General features: G+C 42.7%; 1 protein-coding gene across 2 annotated transcripts; it reads left to right on the top strand.

The window, feature by feature from the left end:
- The first annotated feature begins 96 nt into the window (after positions 1 to 96).
- TMEM169 (transmembrane protein 169) lies at positions 97 to 13,769 on the top strand. Of its 2 annotated transcripts, XM_057430339.1 has the most exons (4): positions 97 to 115; positions 4,106 to 4,188; positions 10,353 to 10,787; positions 12,288 to 13,769. In XM_057430339.1, the coding sequence occupies exons 3-4, from the start codon at positions 10,484 to 10,486 to the stop codon at positions 12,908 to 12,910; spliced, it is 927 nt and encodes a 308-aa protein (XP_057286322.1). In that variant the 5' UTR covers positions 97 to 115; positions 4,106 to 4,188; positions 10,353 to 10,483; the 3' UTR covers positions 12,911 to 13,769. The 2 variants fall into 2 exon arrangements, with proteins under 2 accessions (XP_057286322.1, XP_057286323.1); XM_057430340.1 differs by lacking the exon at positions 97 to 115 and having other exon boundaries at positions 4,086 to 4,188; positions 7,671 to 10,787.
- The last annotated feature ends 2,071 nt before the right edge of the window (positions 13,770 to 15,840 follow it).

Below are 15,840 nucleotides of genomic sequence, written 5' to 3'. Positions count from 1 at the left end.
CCCGGGTGCGCAGAGCACGGTGCTGCCTGAGAGGTGCTGGAGGTGCGCGGGGTTGTGGCAGCACGGATCGCCCTGCGGCACAGCATGGCGCGGTACGGAGCCCCGCGGGCGGCAGGTAAGGGGGCGGGAGGTGGGGCAATTATCCGCGGGTGGGTGGCAACCGGGTTTGTCCCTGCGGTGGAGGGACCGTCGTCCGAGCACCTGGGAGGGGTCGGTTCCTCCTGCTGCCTCGGGGTCGCCTCAGCCTGCTGGAGCCTCGAAGCAAACCCAGCTACCCCCCACCCCTGGTTTCGCCTACTGTACAGGGAGGGGTTCTGGTGTTTTTATGCACCGTTTCGGGTCACCTTCCGCCGCGACGCGGGAAGACACCGTGAAGAGCAGGGTAACGGAGCCCCAGCCAGGAGGAGACAGCGTAATGCTCTAAAAGTGTCGTAAATAGCAGAGAAAGCCGCTGGTGTTTCCTGTCAGGCAGCCGCGGACGGAGAATCCTGTTTCCAGGCTTGGGCTTTGTGAGGAAGAGGCTGTGAAGGCTGAGGTGGTGCCGTTTACTTGTCCCTAACATAGCCATTGTGTGCTGTCGTGCCTTTTGTTTGTTTTTCCCACTTAAAATCGCCCTCAATAAACTCAGTATTATTCAGTTGGCGCAGAAGACAGACAACGTTATTTTCCTGTGTATCCCACAGTGAAGTGACAAAGCATCACTGTACATTGCAGGTGATTTTAACCAGCAGTGATGTGCCTTGGGGCGTGTGTGCATGTTCAGTATCTTTCCAGCCATCTCCTCTGTCCTTTTCAATAGAAGAGATGTTTGTAATTATATCTCAATTTTGTCCCGTTATTTTTGCCTTAGGGGAGATGGTTAATCTGAGAAGAGTGAGAAAGTTTGTTTGCTTGGTTGGTTTGGTTTTTATTTTGAAAGACGCATGAAACATGAAAATTATTGAATCGATTTTGTCTTTCTCATTTGTTAAACAAATTTATTTACTTTTCCCAAAACACGTCCTAAAGTTTAATACTGTAAATCAGAGGCAAATGTAAGATTTTCACCCTGGAGTTCAGTGGCTTTCAAAGGAAGCTGTATACTCTCCTTTTAAATGTAGGGAAGAGGATGGATGGAGAAATTGACAGTGTGTCCAGACTCATTCAGCAAAGGATGATAAGACAGGAATAGACTTCTGCATAGTGACTTAGGCCAGTGAAGCAACCATTAGACAAAGTTGCCTTCCAGGTGGCTTAATCTTTGCAGAATACCTTAATATTTTAAAGCATGGTATTACTTTCTGGAGGCAAAATGTGAAGTACTGTGGGTGACACTGCCACAGATCCCCATTAACTGTCTCTGGCTGTCCTACATATCTTAGGCTGTATCACAGTGATCATTAATTAATCCCAGGGAGAAGCACTTATCTGTGCTAGTGAACTAGGTCTTTATCTTCCAACCTGCCTACCATCCCAACTGAGCTGCAGGTCACCAAGGGAAATCCAGTGGGCCTCTCTGCTCATATGACTTGCTTGATTTCAGTGTTCTTCTTAGAGAGCACTAGCAAATTACTTTTTCTTCCCTATCATAATAGAATCATAGATAAGTTGTTTGGTTTTTTTTTAATTTCTCAGTAGCCATAGAAATGTCATAAGTAAGGGGCTGAACACATGAGTTAAGGTTCTGTGAGTGATGGGTGGGAGGAGAAAAGTGAAAGGCACAAAGACTGGAGAGCAAGGGACTGAGAAAAAAAGACATCCATACCTTGGCTTTCAGTGGACAGTAGCCCCTTCTGCTACAAAATCTGTGCAAAAAGAACAGGGCTGAGATAACCAAGGCTCACAGATGTTTTCAGCAAGGGAATGACTTCCTGTCATATAGGTTGCCTTTGAACCAAGGATTCAAAGTGTACCTTTGTGTGAATTGATTTTACTCCAGTGGTTGAAATTCAAAATTATTTAAGCTGAAAAGAAAAAAATCCTATTAACTAAAATCAGTTTAAATCATCTCCTATGTTTGTACTTTCTTATTTGCAAATGAACGTTTTCTTTTATTGGTAGCATTAAAACATGCTGTTCTGTCACTACACACAGCCACAGTGGTAAATTCAGTAAGTGGAAGGCTCTTCTTACATATTTATGTTATTCTACAAGCTCAATGTTCAAATTCTTAATTTTTATGTGTTAGGAAACTGTCCGATAAGGCAGCTGAATTATTTATTTATTTACTCAGTATGTGTCAGTTTGCATTTGGAAGGAAATAAATCTGCATTTAAAGCTTCAGAGTCTTAATTTTCATTTTTTTGAAGTTAAAAGCTCCCGATTTCCCTCTTCCTACCCCCGTTTGGTGTATCTATCTCTTAAAACATTAACCATTCAAAAATCAAAATGACATTGTGAAAAAGAATTCATCAATTTTTTTTTTTTTTCCAGTTGTCAGCTCCTTTATATTTGTGGGACTAGCACATGTCATTCTTCAACATCTACTTTTTTATTTATAAAACGAAAAAGGGAAAAACTAAATTTCCTGGTTTAACAGCTCTCAGATTGTGTCTTGGCTTTGAATGAACTAGTTCAAGTTGTCATGATGAATAGGGAACTCTGCATTTTTAGAAAAAGCTGCTTTATGTCAAAAGCTGATTTTGTGCTTTGCCAGCCTATGGCTTAGCTATTCATCTGATGACATATGCCAGTCCAGTATGCTGCCATGCTTTAAAAACCCTGGCAATGTAATATACTGCAGTAACTCCTTACAGCCCGTTGTTCTTCAGGGCGTCTACGCCCTGCCATAGCTTGTAATCCATGTTGGCAAGGGGAAGGTCCGAGTTGTTAAATACCAGCCTGATGTGAAAAAACAGATTGCTCCAAACAGGAGAGAAACTTCTGTGGGATCCAGACCGCAGCAGAGGTATCCCTGGGGCCAGCAGTCTCACAAGGTGAGAGTAGAAGAAGTTTAAGTAAAAGCATCTCAGTGCCAGAAATAACTCTTTCATGCCAGAGATGACTTATGACAGAGGGTTTCTGCTAGTTAGCCATCAGAAAGAAATTAGGCTTGCACTCCAGACTCCTCTCCTTTCCCAGAACCCTACTCTTACAGATGCTTCAGTTTCGTATCTTTTTGATGGGATACCAAATTGCATAAAGTGTAACAACAGTAATTTCTCCCTGCCTCCCATATCTATTACAAGAAATGCCTGAATTGAGCCAAAACCAAATGAAAATGGGTGTGAGTATCTCTTTCCTTACCTTTCTGGACCTTTCTGTGGGATTATGCAGAAAGCCTCTTTGGAAATCCCTACTACTTTCACCTCCTGACTGTGCATTCTCTCCTGTGGCTGTTTTTCCTTTCATCATATCTCACCAGCATCTAAGTGCCTTTCTGTCTTGTGGCATCTGGTTTCTATATCAGAATGCCTCCTGGCCAGCCCCAGCTGATGGTCAAGGCTTTCTGGTTGGTTCATCTCTTCAGAGAATTCTCCTCTGGAAGGGTACTTTACTCTCAGTAGTTTCTTGGGGGATTTTAGTCTAAATAGGAGATAATTAGGATTTTCTAACCTTTCATTGTCATCCCTAGGAATTTCATTTCAGTGATTAGAAAAAAAGGTGCTACCGAAGGCAGACACCCCATTCAAAGCAGACTTTGTAGATGTTGAAGATGTAGAATATCAGCATCAAACAGGTTGAAACTGATATGTAGACAGGTCTTATTTATAATCATACACCCTGCTAATACTGTACTAATAAAACTGAAGCATTCACTTGTCTGCAATTGAAAGGGCTGTGTTTTTAATACCCTGGCATCATGGATCTGTGTCTGTACTTGTATCAGATCAAGAGTCCCCTGAGCCAACTAATTCCTGCTGCTGGAGAGACTGTCTAAATATCTTAGATTATATTTACTGTGCAATGCATTAAGCAATCTTGAATCACTCCCAGGGGAATCTTCTAGTTCTCTGTGCAGTTTGGCTCATGAGCAACTCCTGGGCTGCAGCCAGGTGTAAGTCTGAAAAAGCTCTGATCTGAAGCCCCCAAATATCTTGTCTAAATAAGAACCACAGGATGTTTTCCTTTTGAACCCTAACTATTCTATGATTTCATGATGTAATTTGGTGGTTGTATTTTTCAGATAATACTTTCCAGACTGGATTTACAATTGACTGTGTTTCCCATTGGGCTGCATGACTGCAACTTCTTGCTCTCTAGTTGCAGGTAATTCTATGTGTGATCTCTTCTAATTTTGTTTGAGCAAATGATTGGGGTTTTTTTGATCTTGCCAGCACAGAGCAGGGCAGGAAAGGAGAGGAGAAAGAGATAGTCAGGGATCTTTTGAGTATCAAGGGATGGAAAAAGAGCCTGAAGTGCTAACACAGAGTCCTAGTTTTTAGGTATTGTAAAGGTCAGGCAAGAGTCCAGCTTGTATTAAAACATCCTGGTGAAAGCACTGCATGATTTCCTAAGAAGAGGAGAGAGAGGTCTTGCAATTCCTCCCTGAATTCACCTTCCTACCAGGTCTGTAGCTAGGACTGTGCTGTCTTGCATTAGTACAAGTGCTTCACACCCAGCACTGGTGCTTCATAGCTCTGCAGTCTTCAGCCATAGCAACTCCCAGTGTTTCTTACTTGTGTGTGTGTGTGTTTAGAAGGTGTTTTCTCTGTGTGTTTAGGTGTTTTCTCTGAGCTCTGAAAGGGGATGTGAGAGGCTCCAAACTCTGTTTTAATGTCCTATATGCTTGCTGTGTTACTGTCTTCTTGGCATCTACTTGGGTATAGACATTCTACTTGGATGCCTAGAGGAGGCACAACATAGGTTTGATGTGCACAGCAAGCCCCTAGTGCATCTTCCCATCGCATTTAATATCAGGCCTTCAAACTGAGGATGAATCAGGTATTATACCAATAAAAATAGATGCAACACTTGATTCCAGCTTAAGGGCGCTGCAGTGGAGGCAGAATGTTGTGCTTAAGTTGGTGGGACTGACTTCTTTTGGCTGTTCCTATTGTACAGTGTAATCCATCAGTGACCTGGTGGATGGGGATAGGAATTACAACAGGCACCTGCTATTTCAAGGTGCGGTGTGGCCTGCTTTGGCAAATGAAGAAGTGAGGGGTAAAGCAGGGCAACAGGGGAACATGCTGTCTCCACTTTATCATTGAGATCTTTTTCTTACAAGATAAAGGGACTTCTGTTGATTTTATTCAAGATTCATATCTAAACCATTTGGTTTGCCTTGAAGATTTCAAACCAACCTCCATTTCCAAGTCATTTTCCTTTTAAAGCCTTGGTTCTCTTTAAAGGCTAATGTGGAAGTGCCATTCATTGACATTTTTAGCATAAATATATATATTTATGCTAATATAATGCTAATAATAAATACAAAGAAACAGATCTCATCCCCGTGAAGGCAGTGGGAAGCTTTGTGTCCTTTGTCTCAATTTCTCTTTTTTCTAGCAGTCTGGACAGAGGAGTGGGAAGGGGAAGGAGAGACAGCAGTTCAGGCTTCCACTCTAATAAAAGGTAGACCAGTACATTTTGAGGATTTTGAAAAAGTTTGTATGCAAAGAAAATCAGGCATTTAATTTAATATAAAATAGAAATGCACAGCTATTCTTGTATGCTGTTTTCCAGCCTTCAGTAATACTGATCTACACAGCAGTTACTATTCTGTGACATTTGGAAAAGTTACTTAACGGCAGAGGAAAATAAAAATAACTGATTCATAAACCCAGTGCTCTATAAAATGTCCTTGACTTTTAAAAAAATCCTCTGAAAATGTCATCCAGAAACAATTTAGTGATACTTGGAACACCTCTCTCCACTACTTTTTTTGGTTGTTGTTTTGGCTGTATTTGTAGATTATTGTCAGCAAGTGTTTGTGTGTCTCATGGAAAGACACAGGGAGAGCAAGGGGCTTGAGCCACCCAGCGTGGCACTGCGAGCCAGCGAGCCCTTAATCACACCCGAGTGAGTCTGCAGCTGCAGCTTCAGTAATAGTCTGCCTGTGTTGGCCAACACAGGTAGGCCAGTGGGATAGGTCCAGAAGCTGCTCAGCACTGGCACTAATGCCACCTGCTGCCAGGCAAGAGCCCTGTGCTAGTTGATAAATCAGAAGGACTGTGCAAACGTGGGACTGTGCTGCTTGCCCCCTCCTCCCTTTGCTTTTAGTTTGAGTTTTTAGAACCCTCTGCTTCTTGGGGGATACATGGGGTGCGGTCTCCGTTAGCAAACACCCATGAAGTTTTTTGGTGGCATGAATCATCTTACTGCATTATCTCCTCTGTTCCAGTGCTCAGTGCCATCCTCTACTTTTGGCAGCCCAAAAAGTAGTCCTTGAGGTCTACTTCTGCTTGAGTGGACAGAGCATGGTCTTTTTTCTTGTCTCTCTGACAAATGAAAGTACTTTGAAGCTTGTGGATTAAGCAGGGAGGAAAAGACAGGGGCAATCTATGAGCTTTACTGTTTGCTTTCTCCTACCTTGCTGAGATAGCATAGGCAGATGTTTCTCTTTGTGCCTCTTGCTATTGTTATGCAGACACTTCATGAAAACTCACAGTGGGCACTGGTATGAGGAGTAGTTTTTCTCCCCCTCCTTAAACATTCTTTCCTCCAAGGGTAGCTGCATGGTGAACCTGATGAGGAAATTCGTCTGGCTGAAAATAGCATTTTATTTTCTTTTAAAATGCGAAAGCGTTATTTACAGTGAGGCAAATCACTGTCAAGCTTACCTCCAGCTGCACAGACCATAGGGAGGGGCTGTTCTTGCTTTCTAACACGTTATTCTTCACAGCTTTGAGGGTTTTTTTTGCTACATTCAAGTGGCTGAGTAATATAGTTTGAGCTATTTCACCATGAATAGAAGAGGAGACATACGTCCTCTGTTTCAGCAGGGTATGGTGAGGACATATACGTGAAAGATCATGTGGAGTCATTTAGGTATTGAGGTGTTGAGGGAGCCCTACTGTTTGGCCCTCCCCAAGCATAAGGTCTGAATTAAATGTGCATTCTTACGTAGGTCTTGCTGCATGTTTGTAAGGTCTGGGGTTACATGTCCTGCATTAGACCAGTGCCTTTTTTTATAACATGATTGGTGACAGACAAATCTGTCCTAAACAGCTGGATGTGTCTGCTACCATCTATTTTCCATGTGTACAACCTGCCAGCGGATAACCCCATTAAAAATACTAGGGATTGGAAATAGTCCTTTGGGTAATAGGCATCTTTAGAAACATACACATCCCCATGCACAAAATCAGAGGTAGAGTTGGGTGCAGAAGGGATTGGGGATGGGGAGGCTACGGAGTAAAAGGAACAGGCAAAGGAAGATCTGTGGCTGGGGAGCTCTCTCTCAAGGTGTGTCTCTGGGGTGTATTTCCCCTTATCTCTTTCCCGTTCTGGGTAACTCACAATACTTCTAAAGCACAGGTTGGTTTTTTTTTCTGCAGATAACCCCTGCATCATGTGAGTGAAGACACTGCTAGTTCTTACATGTTGTACATTTTATATGACCATTAAAATAAGAATTGATGCTCCTCACTGCTTACTATCTATGTTTTTTGCTCACATGTCTGCTCTGAGCAGTCATAAAAAGGTTACTTGTGCTGTAGCAGGATTTAAGATCAAGGATTTTTTTTTAGCTTGTGGGAAGGCTCTTCCTTCCTGTCTGTATTCAAACCAGATAATTTCTCTTCTGTTAGCAGCAGGATCAGGCTGTGAAAACCAATGGGAAAAAACCTCCTCTGACCTAAATGGTGCAAGGCCAAACTTTTAGGCTCCTGTTTTGTGTGTCAAAGACTAATACTGTCATGGGAAGCATAAGCAGCAGTAGCTTTCCTTCATAGTAACAGAAGACTATGCTTCTAAAAATTCCTCTACAGAGTGTTTTTGCGGAGCCGCCTCCCCAGGGTTCTCCATCTGTTTTCACATGGATATTAATAACAAATTGTTTGGCTAATAAACTGCTCCCAGCTATATCTGAAATGTGACCATTTCTTTTCCTTCCCTCCTATGGACAGTTATTAGATTCCTGTCTGCCCCTGTGCTGCCAACATGGGAGACATCACTAGCATTAGGTGCACAGCAATTGCCATGTTTCAGCTCCACAGCAAAGCTTTTAAGGACTGAAGATCTCGGTGTATGTCCTAAAAGAGCTGGTGCTGTGGACAGCTGTGTGGTGGTGAGGGCTGGTCATGTTCTTATGGGACATAAAGAAAAGGAAGAGAGAAAAAATAAACTTTGTGTACACTACTGTGATTTCTGCAAGAGCCCATTTTTTGTTTGCATCTACAGAGAAAATATTCCCAGAAAAAATGGAACTGAGGCTTGAACCTGTCTGATTCACCAGCAACCCTGTGGGACGTGGGGCTGATGGTGTTATTTCTAAGTGCTGTGTTCAAGCCTGGACCAGGTGGCAGAGGATATTCCCAGCTGCTCCACTGGCAGAAACAGATGAGAAAAAAATAAACATCTACTGTGAAAGCAGGCTTAATATCAGGAGGAATCTTTTTGCTGTTTGAATCTGACTGCTCCCTAATACAAGCCAGAGGACTTTTCCACATTAATACCTCTTAGGGTGAAATATTGGTTACCCAACTGCTGGCAAGATACCCAGTCCAGATTTGGAAGTTTCCAGTTATGGACAGTTCTCCACAGCCCTCTGTGACGTATATCAAATGACACCTACCCACGTTGTTTAAACACCTACCTAACATCTGCCCTATATTTGTATCTTTCAGGTTTTTATCTTACTGCAGCCGCCTCTGCTGGATCAAAGGCATCTCCTTTGCCATGTTTTTGTTTCTGATGTAGACAGACTGGCATCAGATTTTACCTGCTTGTACTTAAACAGAATACTCTGGGCTCCTTCACTTCTTTATTTCAAGGGCTCTGACCCAGCCACAGCAACAGCGCTGCTTAGGGGCTTGTCCCCCCATTGCCCATTCCCGCTTCTCAGCTCAGGAGCAAGAGAAGACTGAAGTTCTTCCTTATATCTAACCTGAACTTCCCCTGTTTAAGTTTAAACCCATTGCCCCTTGAAAATGGGGGTTATATTTCCCTTTTCCCAGTCCTCAGGAACTTCACCTGACTGCCATGATTTTTCAAATATGATGGACAGTGTCTTAGCAACTTCATTCACCAGTTCCTTCAGGACCTGCAGTTGGATTTCAGAACAAACTACCAAAATCTTATATATGTGGGAAGACCAGGACCATACTGCCAAATCTAAAAACGCTCAACTTTTTTCTAGCATCTGTTAAAAAATTTCCCCAGCACTGTGTAGGCTACAAATTATGATAACTGTGTTTCTTAGTTTCCTGTTAAAGAGATGACTCAGATACTAGGTAGAAGCTTAATTATTGGTCACATGCATTCTTTCAAATGTAAGTGTTCAACAGAGCTCTTCAGAGTTGTTAAAACATTATTCAGTGTATTCAAATTTGTACCTAAATACTTCTTGAATACACAGTCAGTTTCTTAGATCCTATGAAATTTGAGAGCCCATAATCCTGCTTTTTCCATGTTTATGGAGAAGGCTTTGTCTGCCTTGATGCATGGTTAATTATATGTCTTTTACTTACACAGCTTTCCCATAGATAACAGTGTCGCCTTATATTGCTGCTAATTTTGCTTGAATGAAGAGTACACACTGAGCCCTTATATTTGTCAAAATTATTTGTGAAGATTTGGGTTGTTTTCCCAGCACAATCAGAAAATTTTGCTGTGTTTTCTAATTCCACCTCCAGGGAAGTCATCCTTTGCTTTAAATTCACTGTATATGCTATATTTTTAAGGTTTGACAGCACTACATAATGCTAAATTGGCATGGTTTGAACCATCATTCATTTTGACATCATTTGGTTGCTTTTTGTAATGTCCTTGCAGTGGTCAAAAGACATTCAAAATGAGAAAGGCTAGCACTAATATAGCTGTTGTAATGGAGGGTGAGCTCAGTGTTCCTGCTGCAGTTGTTTCTCATCTAGGCAAGTCTTTTAAATCAGTCAACTTCTTTTTCATCTGTGGTTTCATTTCTTCATTCTCATGTATGTGGGCCAAACCATTGCCTTCTTTTTAGTTCCAGCATTGCAGGGGAATGTTAAATTCACCCAGTAAGCTGTGCTTGTTTAATCTCTTCTTATAAATGTTAATACTCTTTCCTTTTCCAGCTTTGGTTTGTTATGTTTAAAATTGGAACATGGGAATCAGGATTAGGTGATACTACAAAACACGTATCCATGTAATAAAATTGATGTTCAGGACAGTAATAAGGATCTTCAGATGACATTTAAACCAGTTGGAAGTAACCTTTTACAGGAAAATTCTGCCATTTTTTTCTACTTGATAACAAAAAGACACTGTTTCAGCCTTCTCTCTCATTTTAGGCTGGGAATGGAGTGCATAGGTTGGATGCCAGCAGTGGGACATCCTACCAAAACAAAGAACCCTTGGCACTGTTGTCTGATCAATGACTTCAAAGTGCAGGAGCTGTTAAATTGGAAACAAGTGCTGCAAAATGTCAAGTGAGGTGCTTGAAAGCAGCAGTGGGATGGAGGAGACCATGCAGAAAGAGAGCAAGTCTGGAAGCCAAAGTCCTCGCTGCGGCTCCATGAGAAGGGCTGTGGCAAGCACTGTCACTTTTGATGGGGAAGCCACTATGGACCGGAGGAAAAAGAAGAAGAAAGAGTCCCGTCCTGAGTCAATAATAGTGTATCGGTCAGAGAATGAGAACAAGGTGGAAGAAGAACAGGCAGATGAAGAAGGAGGGGAGAAGGGCTCTGAGGAAGGCTCCAAGTTCCTGGGTCAGTCCACGGCAGATGGTATGTATTCCTGGGAGCACCAACTTTTCTGTAAACTTTTTGATGCCAGCATGCACTAAGGTCAAATGAGAGTGATTGTGAGACCAAACCTCTTACCCCCAAGTCTGCAGGCAAGGACAGCTTAAGTTCATACATGAAAATGTTCTGAAATAAAAACCATTACAGGATGAGCTGGGTTGTCTCCTGCAGTTCATTGCAGAGGTTGGTTGTTGCTGCACTCTTAGTTTTAAATGCATGTGCTAATTGGAGTTGATCCAGAAAAATGCTGTAAGAGTGTGCTTTAAGCCAGTGATGCTGTGACCCCAGGCCCTCTCCACGCCTGAAACAACTGCCTGTTAAGTGAAAGGATGCAAGCAGATGGATTTAGTGGCTCTACCCATGATAGGGAGTTTTACTCATTACCTAGGATTTGCTGTTGCCTTCTGTTTGCATATTCTCAGCACAGCTTCCTCATTAAGAGTGATTATTTGCAAGGTCATTGTAGGGCATGTTGGAGCAACTTTCACTTCTGGTGTCTGTCCTGGATCCCCTGTAGGGAAGAAGTGTGGGAGGCAGGTCCTATGTCTAATCCTCTTGTGAAACAGCAGTGCAGGCTGAGAGGGGTGTAAATGTGAATACATACTCTGGATCCGTCAGCTGCACCAGACTCTCCCATGATCCTTGCCTCTATCCTCAGGACTTATCTGCTGCCTTCTTAATTTTGTGGGCCACTTCAAACTGCTCAACCTCCTTTTAGTAGCCTCTGAAGACCTCCTTCTGAGCTAGTCAGATTTAAGACCAAGAGGAAGCATATTTTAGCCCCATAAAAGAGTTTATGGCTAGTGCTACTGCAGGGACCATCCTAAACTAGTGTCACTTGGAAGCCAAGGCAGTCTGTGACTTTTAGCACACATCCCAACACTTACCTTTTTGGTATCTTTGTTGGTGCCTTAAAATGTAAATATAACTGTATGAGAATTTTTAAGTTTTTTCTAGACTTTGAAAATCATTTTGGATTGAGACACAATGCAGATGTAAAGTGAAAAATTAGCTATTCTATTACATAGCTATATACTATAGCTATATAATATAACTCCATGTGTGGATGTGCTTGTTCCAGAACAGGAGTTTTAATCATATTTATCTAATTCACCCCAAGTGTCCACACTGTTCAGTAATAAATGTATGAGGATACCAGAGAAAATAGGCATACCATTTTTGATTCATTCACTCTATCTCATCTCTTTCTCATATACTCCTGCAGTACTTTCCCTTCACACATTTTCCCTAGTGCAGATGCTGGAGTCTTCTCTCTTGTGGTTTCTGTATTCTGGAATTTTGTCTTCTCCCTCATTAGCTCTTCTTCCATTTTCTTCTATGATAATCTTCTCTATACTGCATTACTTCTTGCATTCCATCTTTTTAAAAACTATTACTCTCTATGCATTATCTAATTGTCTTTGGGGTCGTTGGGGATTTACACAATAAATCTAATGTAGATGAGTTTATCTGTGTTTGTAGGTGTCTGGAACATGCCTTTAGACAGCCGATATGTGACCTTGACTGGAACAATCACCAGAGGAAAGAAGAAGGGTCAGATGGTGGACATCCATGTCACACTAACGGACAAAGAGCTGCAGGAACTCGCTAAGTCAAAGGAGCCTCCTAAAGAGGATGTACCTGAGAAGAAGAAGAAATGTGATGTTGGGCTAGACAGAGGACCCCACATCATCCTCTGGACCATCATTTGTCTCCCCATCATTTTTGTAGTGTCCTTTGTGGTTTCATTCTACTATGGAACCATTACATGGTATAACATCTTCTTGGTGTACAATGAAGAGAGGACCTTCTGGCACAAAATCACCTTTTGTCCCTTTCTGATCATCTTCTACCCAATTATAATTATGGTTGTGTCTTTTTCCCTAGGCCTGTACTCGGCTGTGGCCCAGGTAGCGTGGTCCTTTGGGTACTGGTGGCATGCTGTCAAGGATATGGAGAAGGGCTTCTGTGGCTGGCTCTGCAGCAAGCTGGGTTTGGAAGATTGTTCTCCATACAGCATTGTCGAGCTGCTAGATTCTGATAATATCTCAGGTAGTCTCTCTGGCAAGAGCTCTGCACAGGGGGTTGAGACCTCAGCAGTCTGAGCCTTTGTCCTGGCTGACTATTTTAGTCATATGTAAGTGGTTTTCATCTAAAAAACAACACACTGAATTTCTATATATATATATTTAAACACAAACTTAATGAAAAAAATAGTGGGCTGGGAGTGCTCTTTAAATGTCACAGAATACAAGTGTGCTAGTTTCACATGGTCTGGGTGGGGAGGTGCATGACTCTCCAAGGATTTGCCATCTGTTTTAGCTAATTACAACTTCTAGGAATGGTGAGGAAATCCAGGTCTGTGGTGCTCACGCTGTTTGTAGCACAGCAGAGAGACATGCTGAAAAACTCACTTCTGTAAAGTTAGACTTTCTTTTTCAGGAGTAGGACATAACAGTGACCCATTGACCCCGTGAAAAAAAGTCCATACTCAGGAGATGAACTTCAGGAGATAAGAACCCATTCAGAGGTGAAGGCTAAATTGCAGATCATGTGATGTTCCTACAGTTTTCCTAAAAATAGTCCTTTTCCAGTCCTTCCAACAAGTGCAGCAAACATTCCAGGTAGCTAACTGTTTAGATGCTGTCAGAGCACAAAAAGACCTGGTCTTTCTCTGAGAGAGGATAGCACAGCTTCCAAGAAAGGCACGTGAACTCTACACTGAAATGCACCCATCACATGATGGAAAGACTTGCTTTGTAATGTGGTGCATGGGGACTTGACGGGCCTGTCACCAAGCACCCCCAGGTGCACAAATAGGTGCTTAGGACACACCTACATTTGATTCTTGATAGGTGCACTGCTAGGGAAGAATAGGCTATGAGAGTTGTATGCAGGGTGCAGTGTCAACGGTTGCATTTATAGGGAAGAAACACCTGCTCTGAGGAAGCATAATCAGTTTCCATGTTACTGCAATGCAGGTGGCAGCACCTATATTTAGGTAGGTGGGGTTAGAATCATAAAATCAGCTAGATTGGAAAAGACCTTTAAGATTATCAAGTCAAACCATTACCCCAGAACTGCCAAGACCACCACTAAACCATATCAAATGTTGAAGATGCTTGGGATGGGAAGGTCTCACTGAAACAGTTGTTCTCTTTTTGAAGTTGCTCTTATGAAAGAGCTGATGGACCTTCCCTTTCAGAACAGGGACATCTGTGAGCCCATGTCTGTTAGTGCCAGTGCAAACGCATTAGTGCCTCAGCTCTGGAAATCTGCATCCCCCACACACTTCCTGGGTAATTATGTGGAAGAGCAGTGGATTATACATCCTCCGCCCCTCTTGTCTCATTTTTATAATTGGTTTCCCTCCTTTGGGACTTTGCATGGTGTCTGAGTGGGCTCCCAGACCACACTGAGGTGGCCACCATAGACTGGAGAAATTTTAATTGTCTCTTTAAAAAGATGACTAGCAGAAAAGTTCATTTTCTGTTTGGGCCTTAGGAGGACTAGAAGAAAATGAGAGAGGTGTAATAGATTCTAATGGATACTGAATTACACATCTGAAACATGATTAATTTTCTGAGTGCTCCAGTTCAGCTGGTGCTGCTAAAAGGTCTGGTTCGGCCCCAACCCAGAGGAGCCCAACATTTGCATGTGTGTAGGTAGATCGTTCGTAGTGTGCAGTCAGGCTGCACAGTCATTCATATCTGTCCAGGTGTTTCACTTCCCCAGTCTCCCTACCAGAGGTGGAGCTGCTTTAGTTTTAGAATGGTAGAGAAACATTCAGAAGCTGGGTTTCACAGAAACTAATGTTTTGTGTTGTATTCCAAGGATGAGCTCAAGACTACACTCACTGACTGTCCTGGTTAGGACATTTGGGAACTGGTGATGTATAAACAAGTCTGCTGATCATCTAGGCCTGACACATAAATAAGTGAAGTCCCTGCTGCATCTTTGGTCTGTCCCCTTCCGGGAGATCCAGCGAAAGCAGGCTCTTAGCGCTGTCTCAAGAATTAGCAGTTTGAATAGTTACAGCCAATAGTGAATAGCTAAATATCAAAAGCAGGTTTGGCCCCACACTTTACTGGCAAAGCAGATGTGCTCCCTGGGGACGGGAACAGCCAGGCTGTGTTTGCTGCCTGCTGATACACAGCTTCCAGTTTTTACTGGCTAAATCTTTAAAGGCAATGACCAACTTTCAGAAAACCAAATCAAAACAAAACATAAAACCCCAATATAAAATAGACCCCAACTTAGTGGCAGGTAATTCAGTGGGGTTCAAAGAAGCTGACTTATGCCTGGGACCAGTTCAAGCAGTGAAATCCTTTTCACATGGCTGTTTCAATCAGGCTTGATATGCCTCTGAATTAATAGAGAAGCTGAGGATCAGTCATGCCTGTGCTAGCAGTTTGTAGTGACCCAGCACAGCCACTCTACTTCTTCCACATGAAAATCACAGGCTCTCACATGGCCAGAGGGTGGGAAGAAGTGATGCTTAACAAGCATTAATGGGAAGGCAGGCCTGTTGGCAAGTGTTCTCAGGCTTTGCCTAGAGGTACACTGCAGGCATGAAAGGACTGCATTGTGTATCTTGACCCCAACATGCAGCAAACAAGTGGGTTTGGGGAAAGGATGACTGGCAAATGTGCATTGCTGCAGAGGGAGAAAACCCAATTCAGCTGTCACTGCCAAAGAGCAGCTGTTCAAGGCTAGACGAAAGGCTGGGGTCAGAGCACAAAGAGTCTTCATCTTACAGAGGGCTTGAATGATAAATACTAGCTCATTACAGAATACAGCCATGTGAAATGTTGGCTGAGCTGCAGGATTTGCTTTTAGGATTGCAAACAGCCTGCCAGAGTGGAGACAAAACCAAATCTGTGCCTCTTACTGCTACGTAGACACAAAAGACTGTCAGAGAAGTCGTAGTACCCTCCCTCTGCCGTGGCAGCTACACTTCTGGGGTTGGAGGCCACCTTTTTGGGGATATACTGGAGCAATCCATTGTGTGTCTTCTACTTCTTTACACTTAACC

The sequence above is a fragment of the Pezoporus wallicus genome, unplaced genomic scaffold (genome assembly GCF_028554395.1).
Source record: "Pezoporus wallicus isolate ANWC-B61680 ecotype Strahan unplaced genomic scaffold, APGP_CSIRO_Pwel_v1 contig_5261, whole genome shotgun sequence".
In the NCBI taxonomy this organism is placed as follows: domain Eukaryota; kingdom Metazoa; phylum Chordata; class Aves; order Psittaciformes; family Psittacidae; genus Pezoporus; species Pezoporus wallicus.
The sequence above is the reverse complement of the archived record's forward strand: the minus strand, read 5'-3'. Positions and strand labels throughout refer to the sequence as shown.

What these genes read in the sequence shown, in the direction of transcription:
- TMEM169 (XM_057430339.1), top strand. Translation starts at nt 10,484, where the DNA reads ATGTCAAGTGAGGTGCTTGAAAGCAGCAGTGGGATGGAGGAGACCATG. An exon ending in GGGTCAGTCCACGGCAGATG is followed by an intron (nt 10,788 to 12,287) that starts GTATGTATTCCT and finishes CTGTGTTTGTAG; the next exon opens with GTGTCTGGAACATGCCTTTA.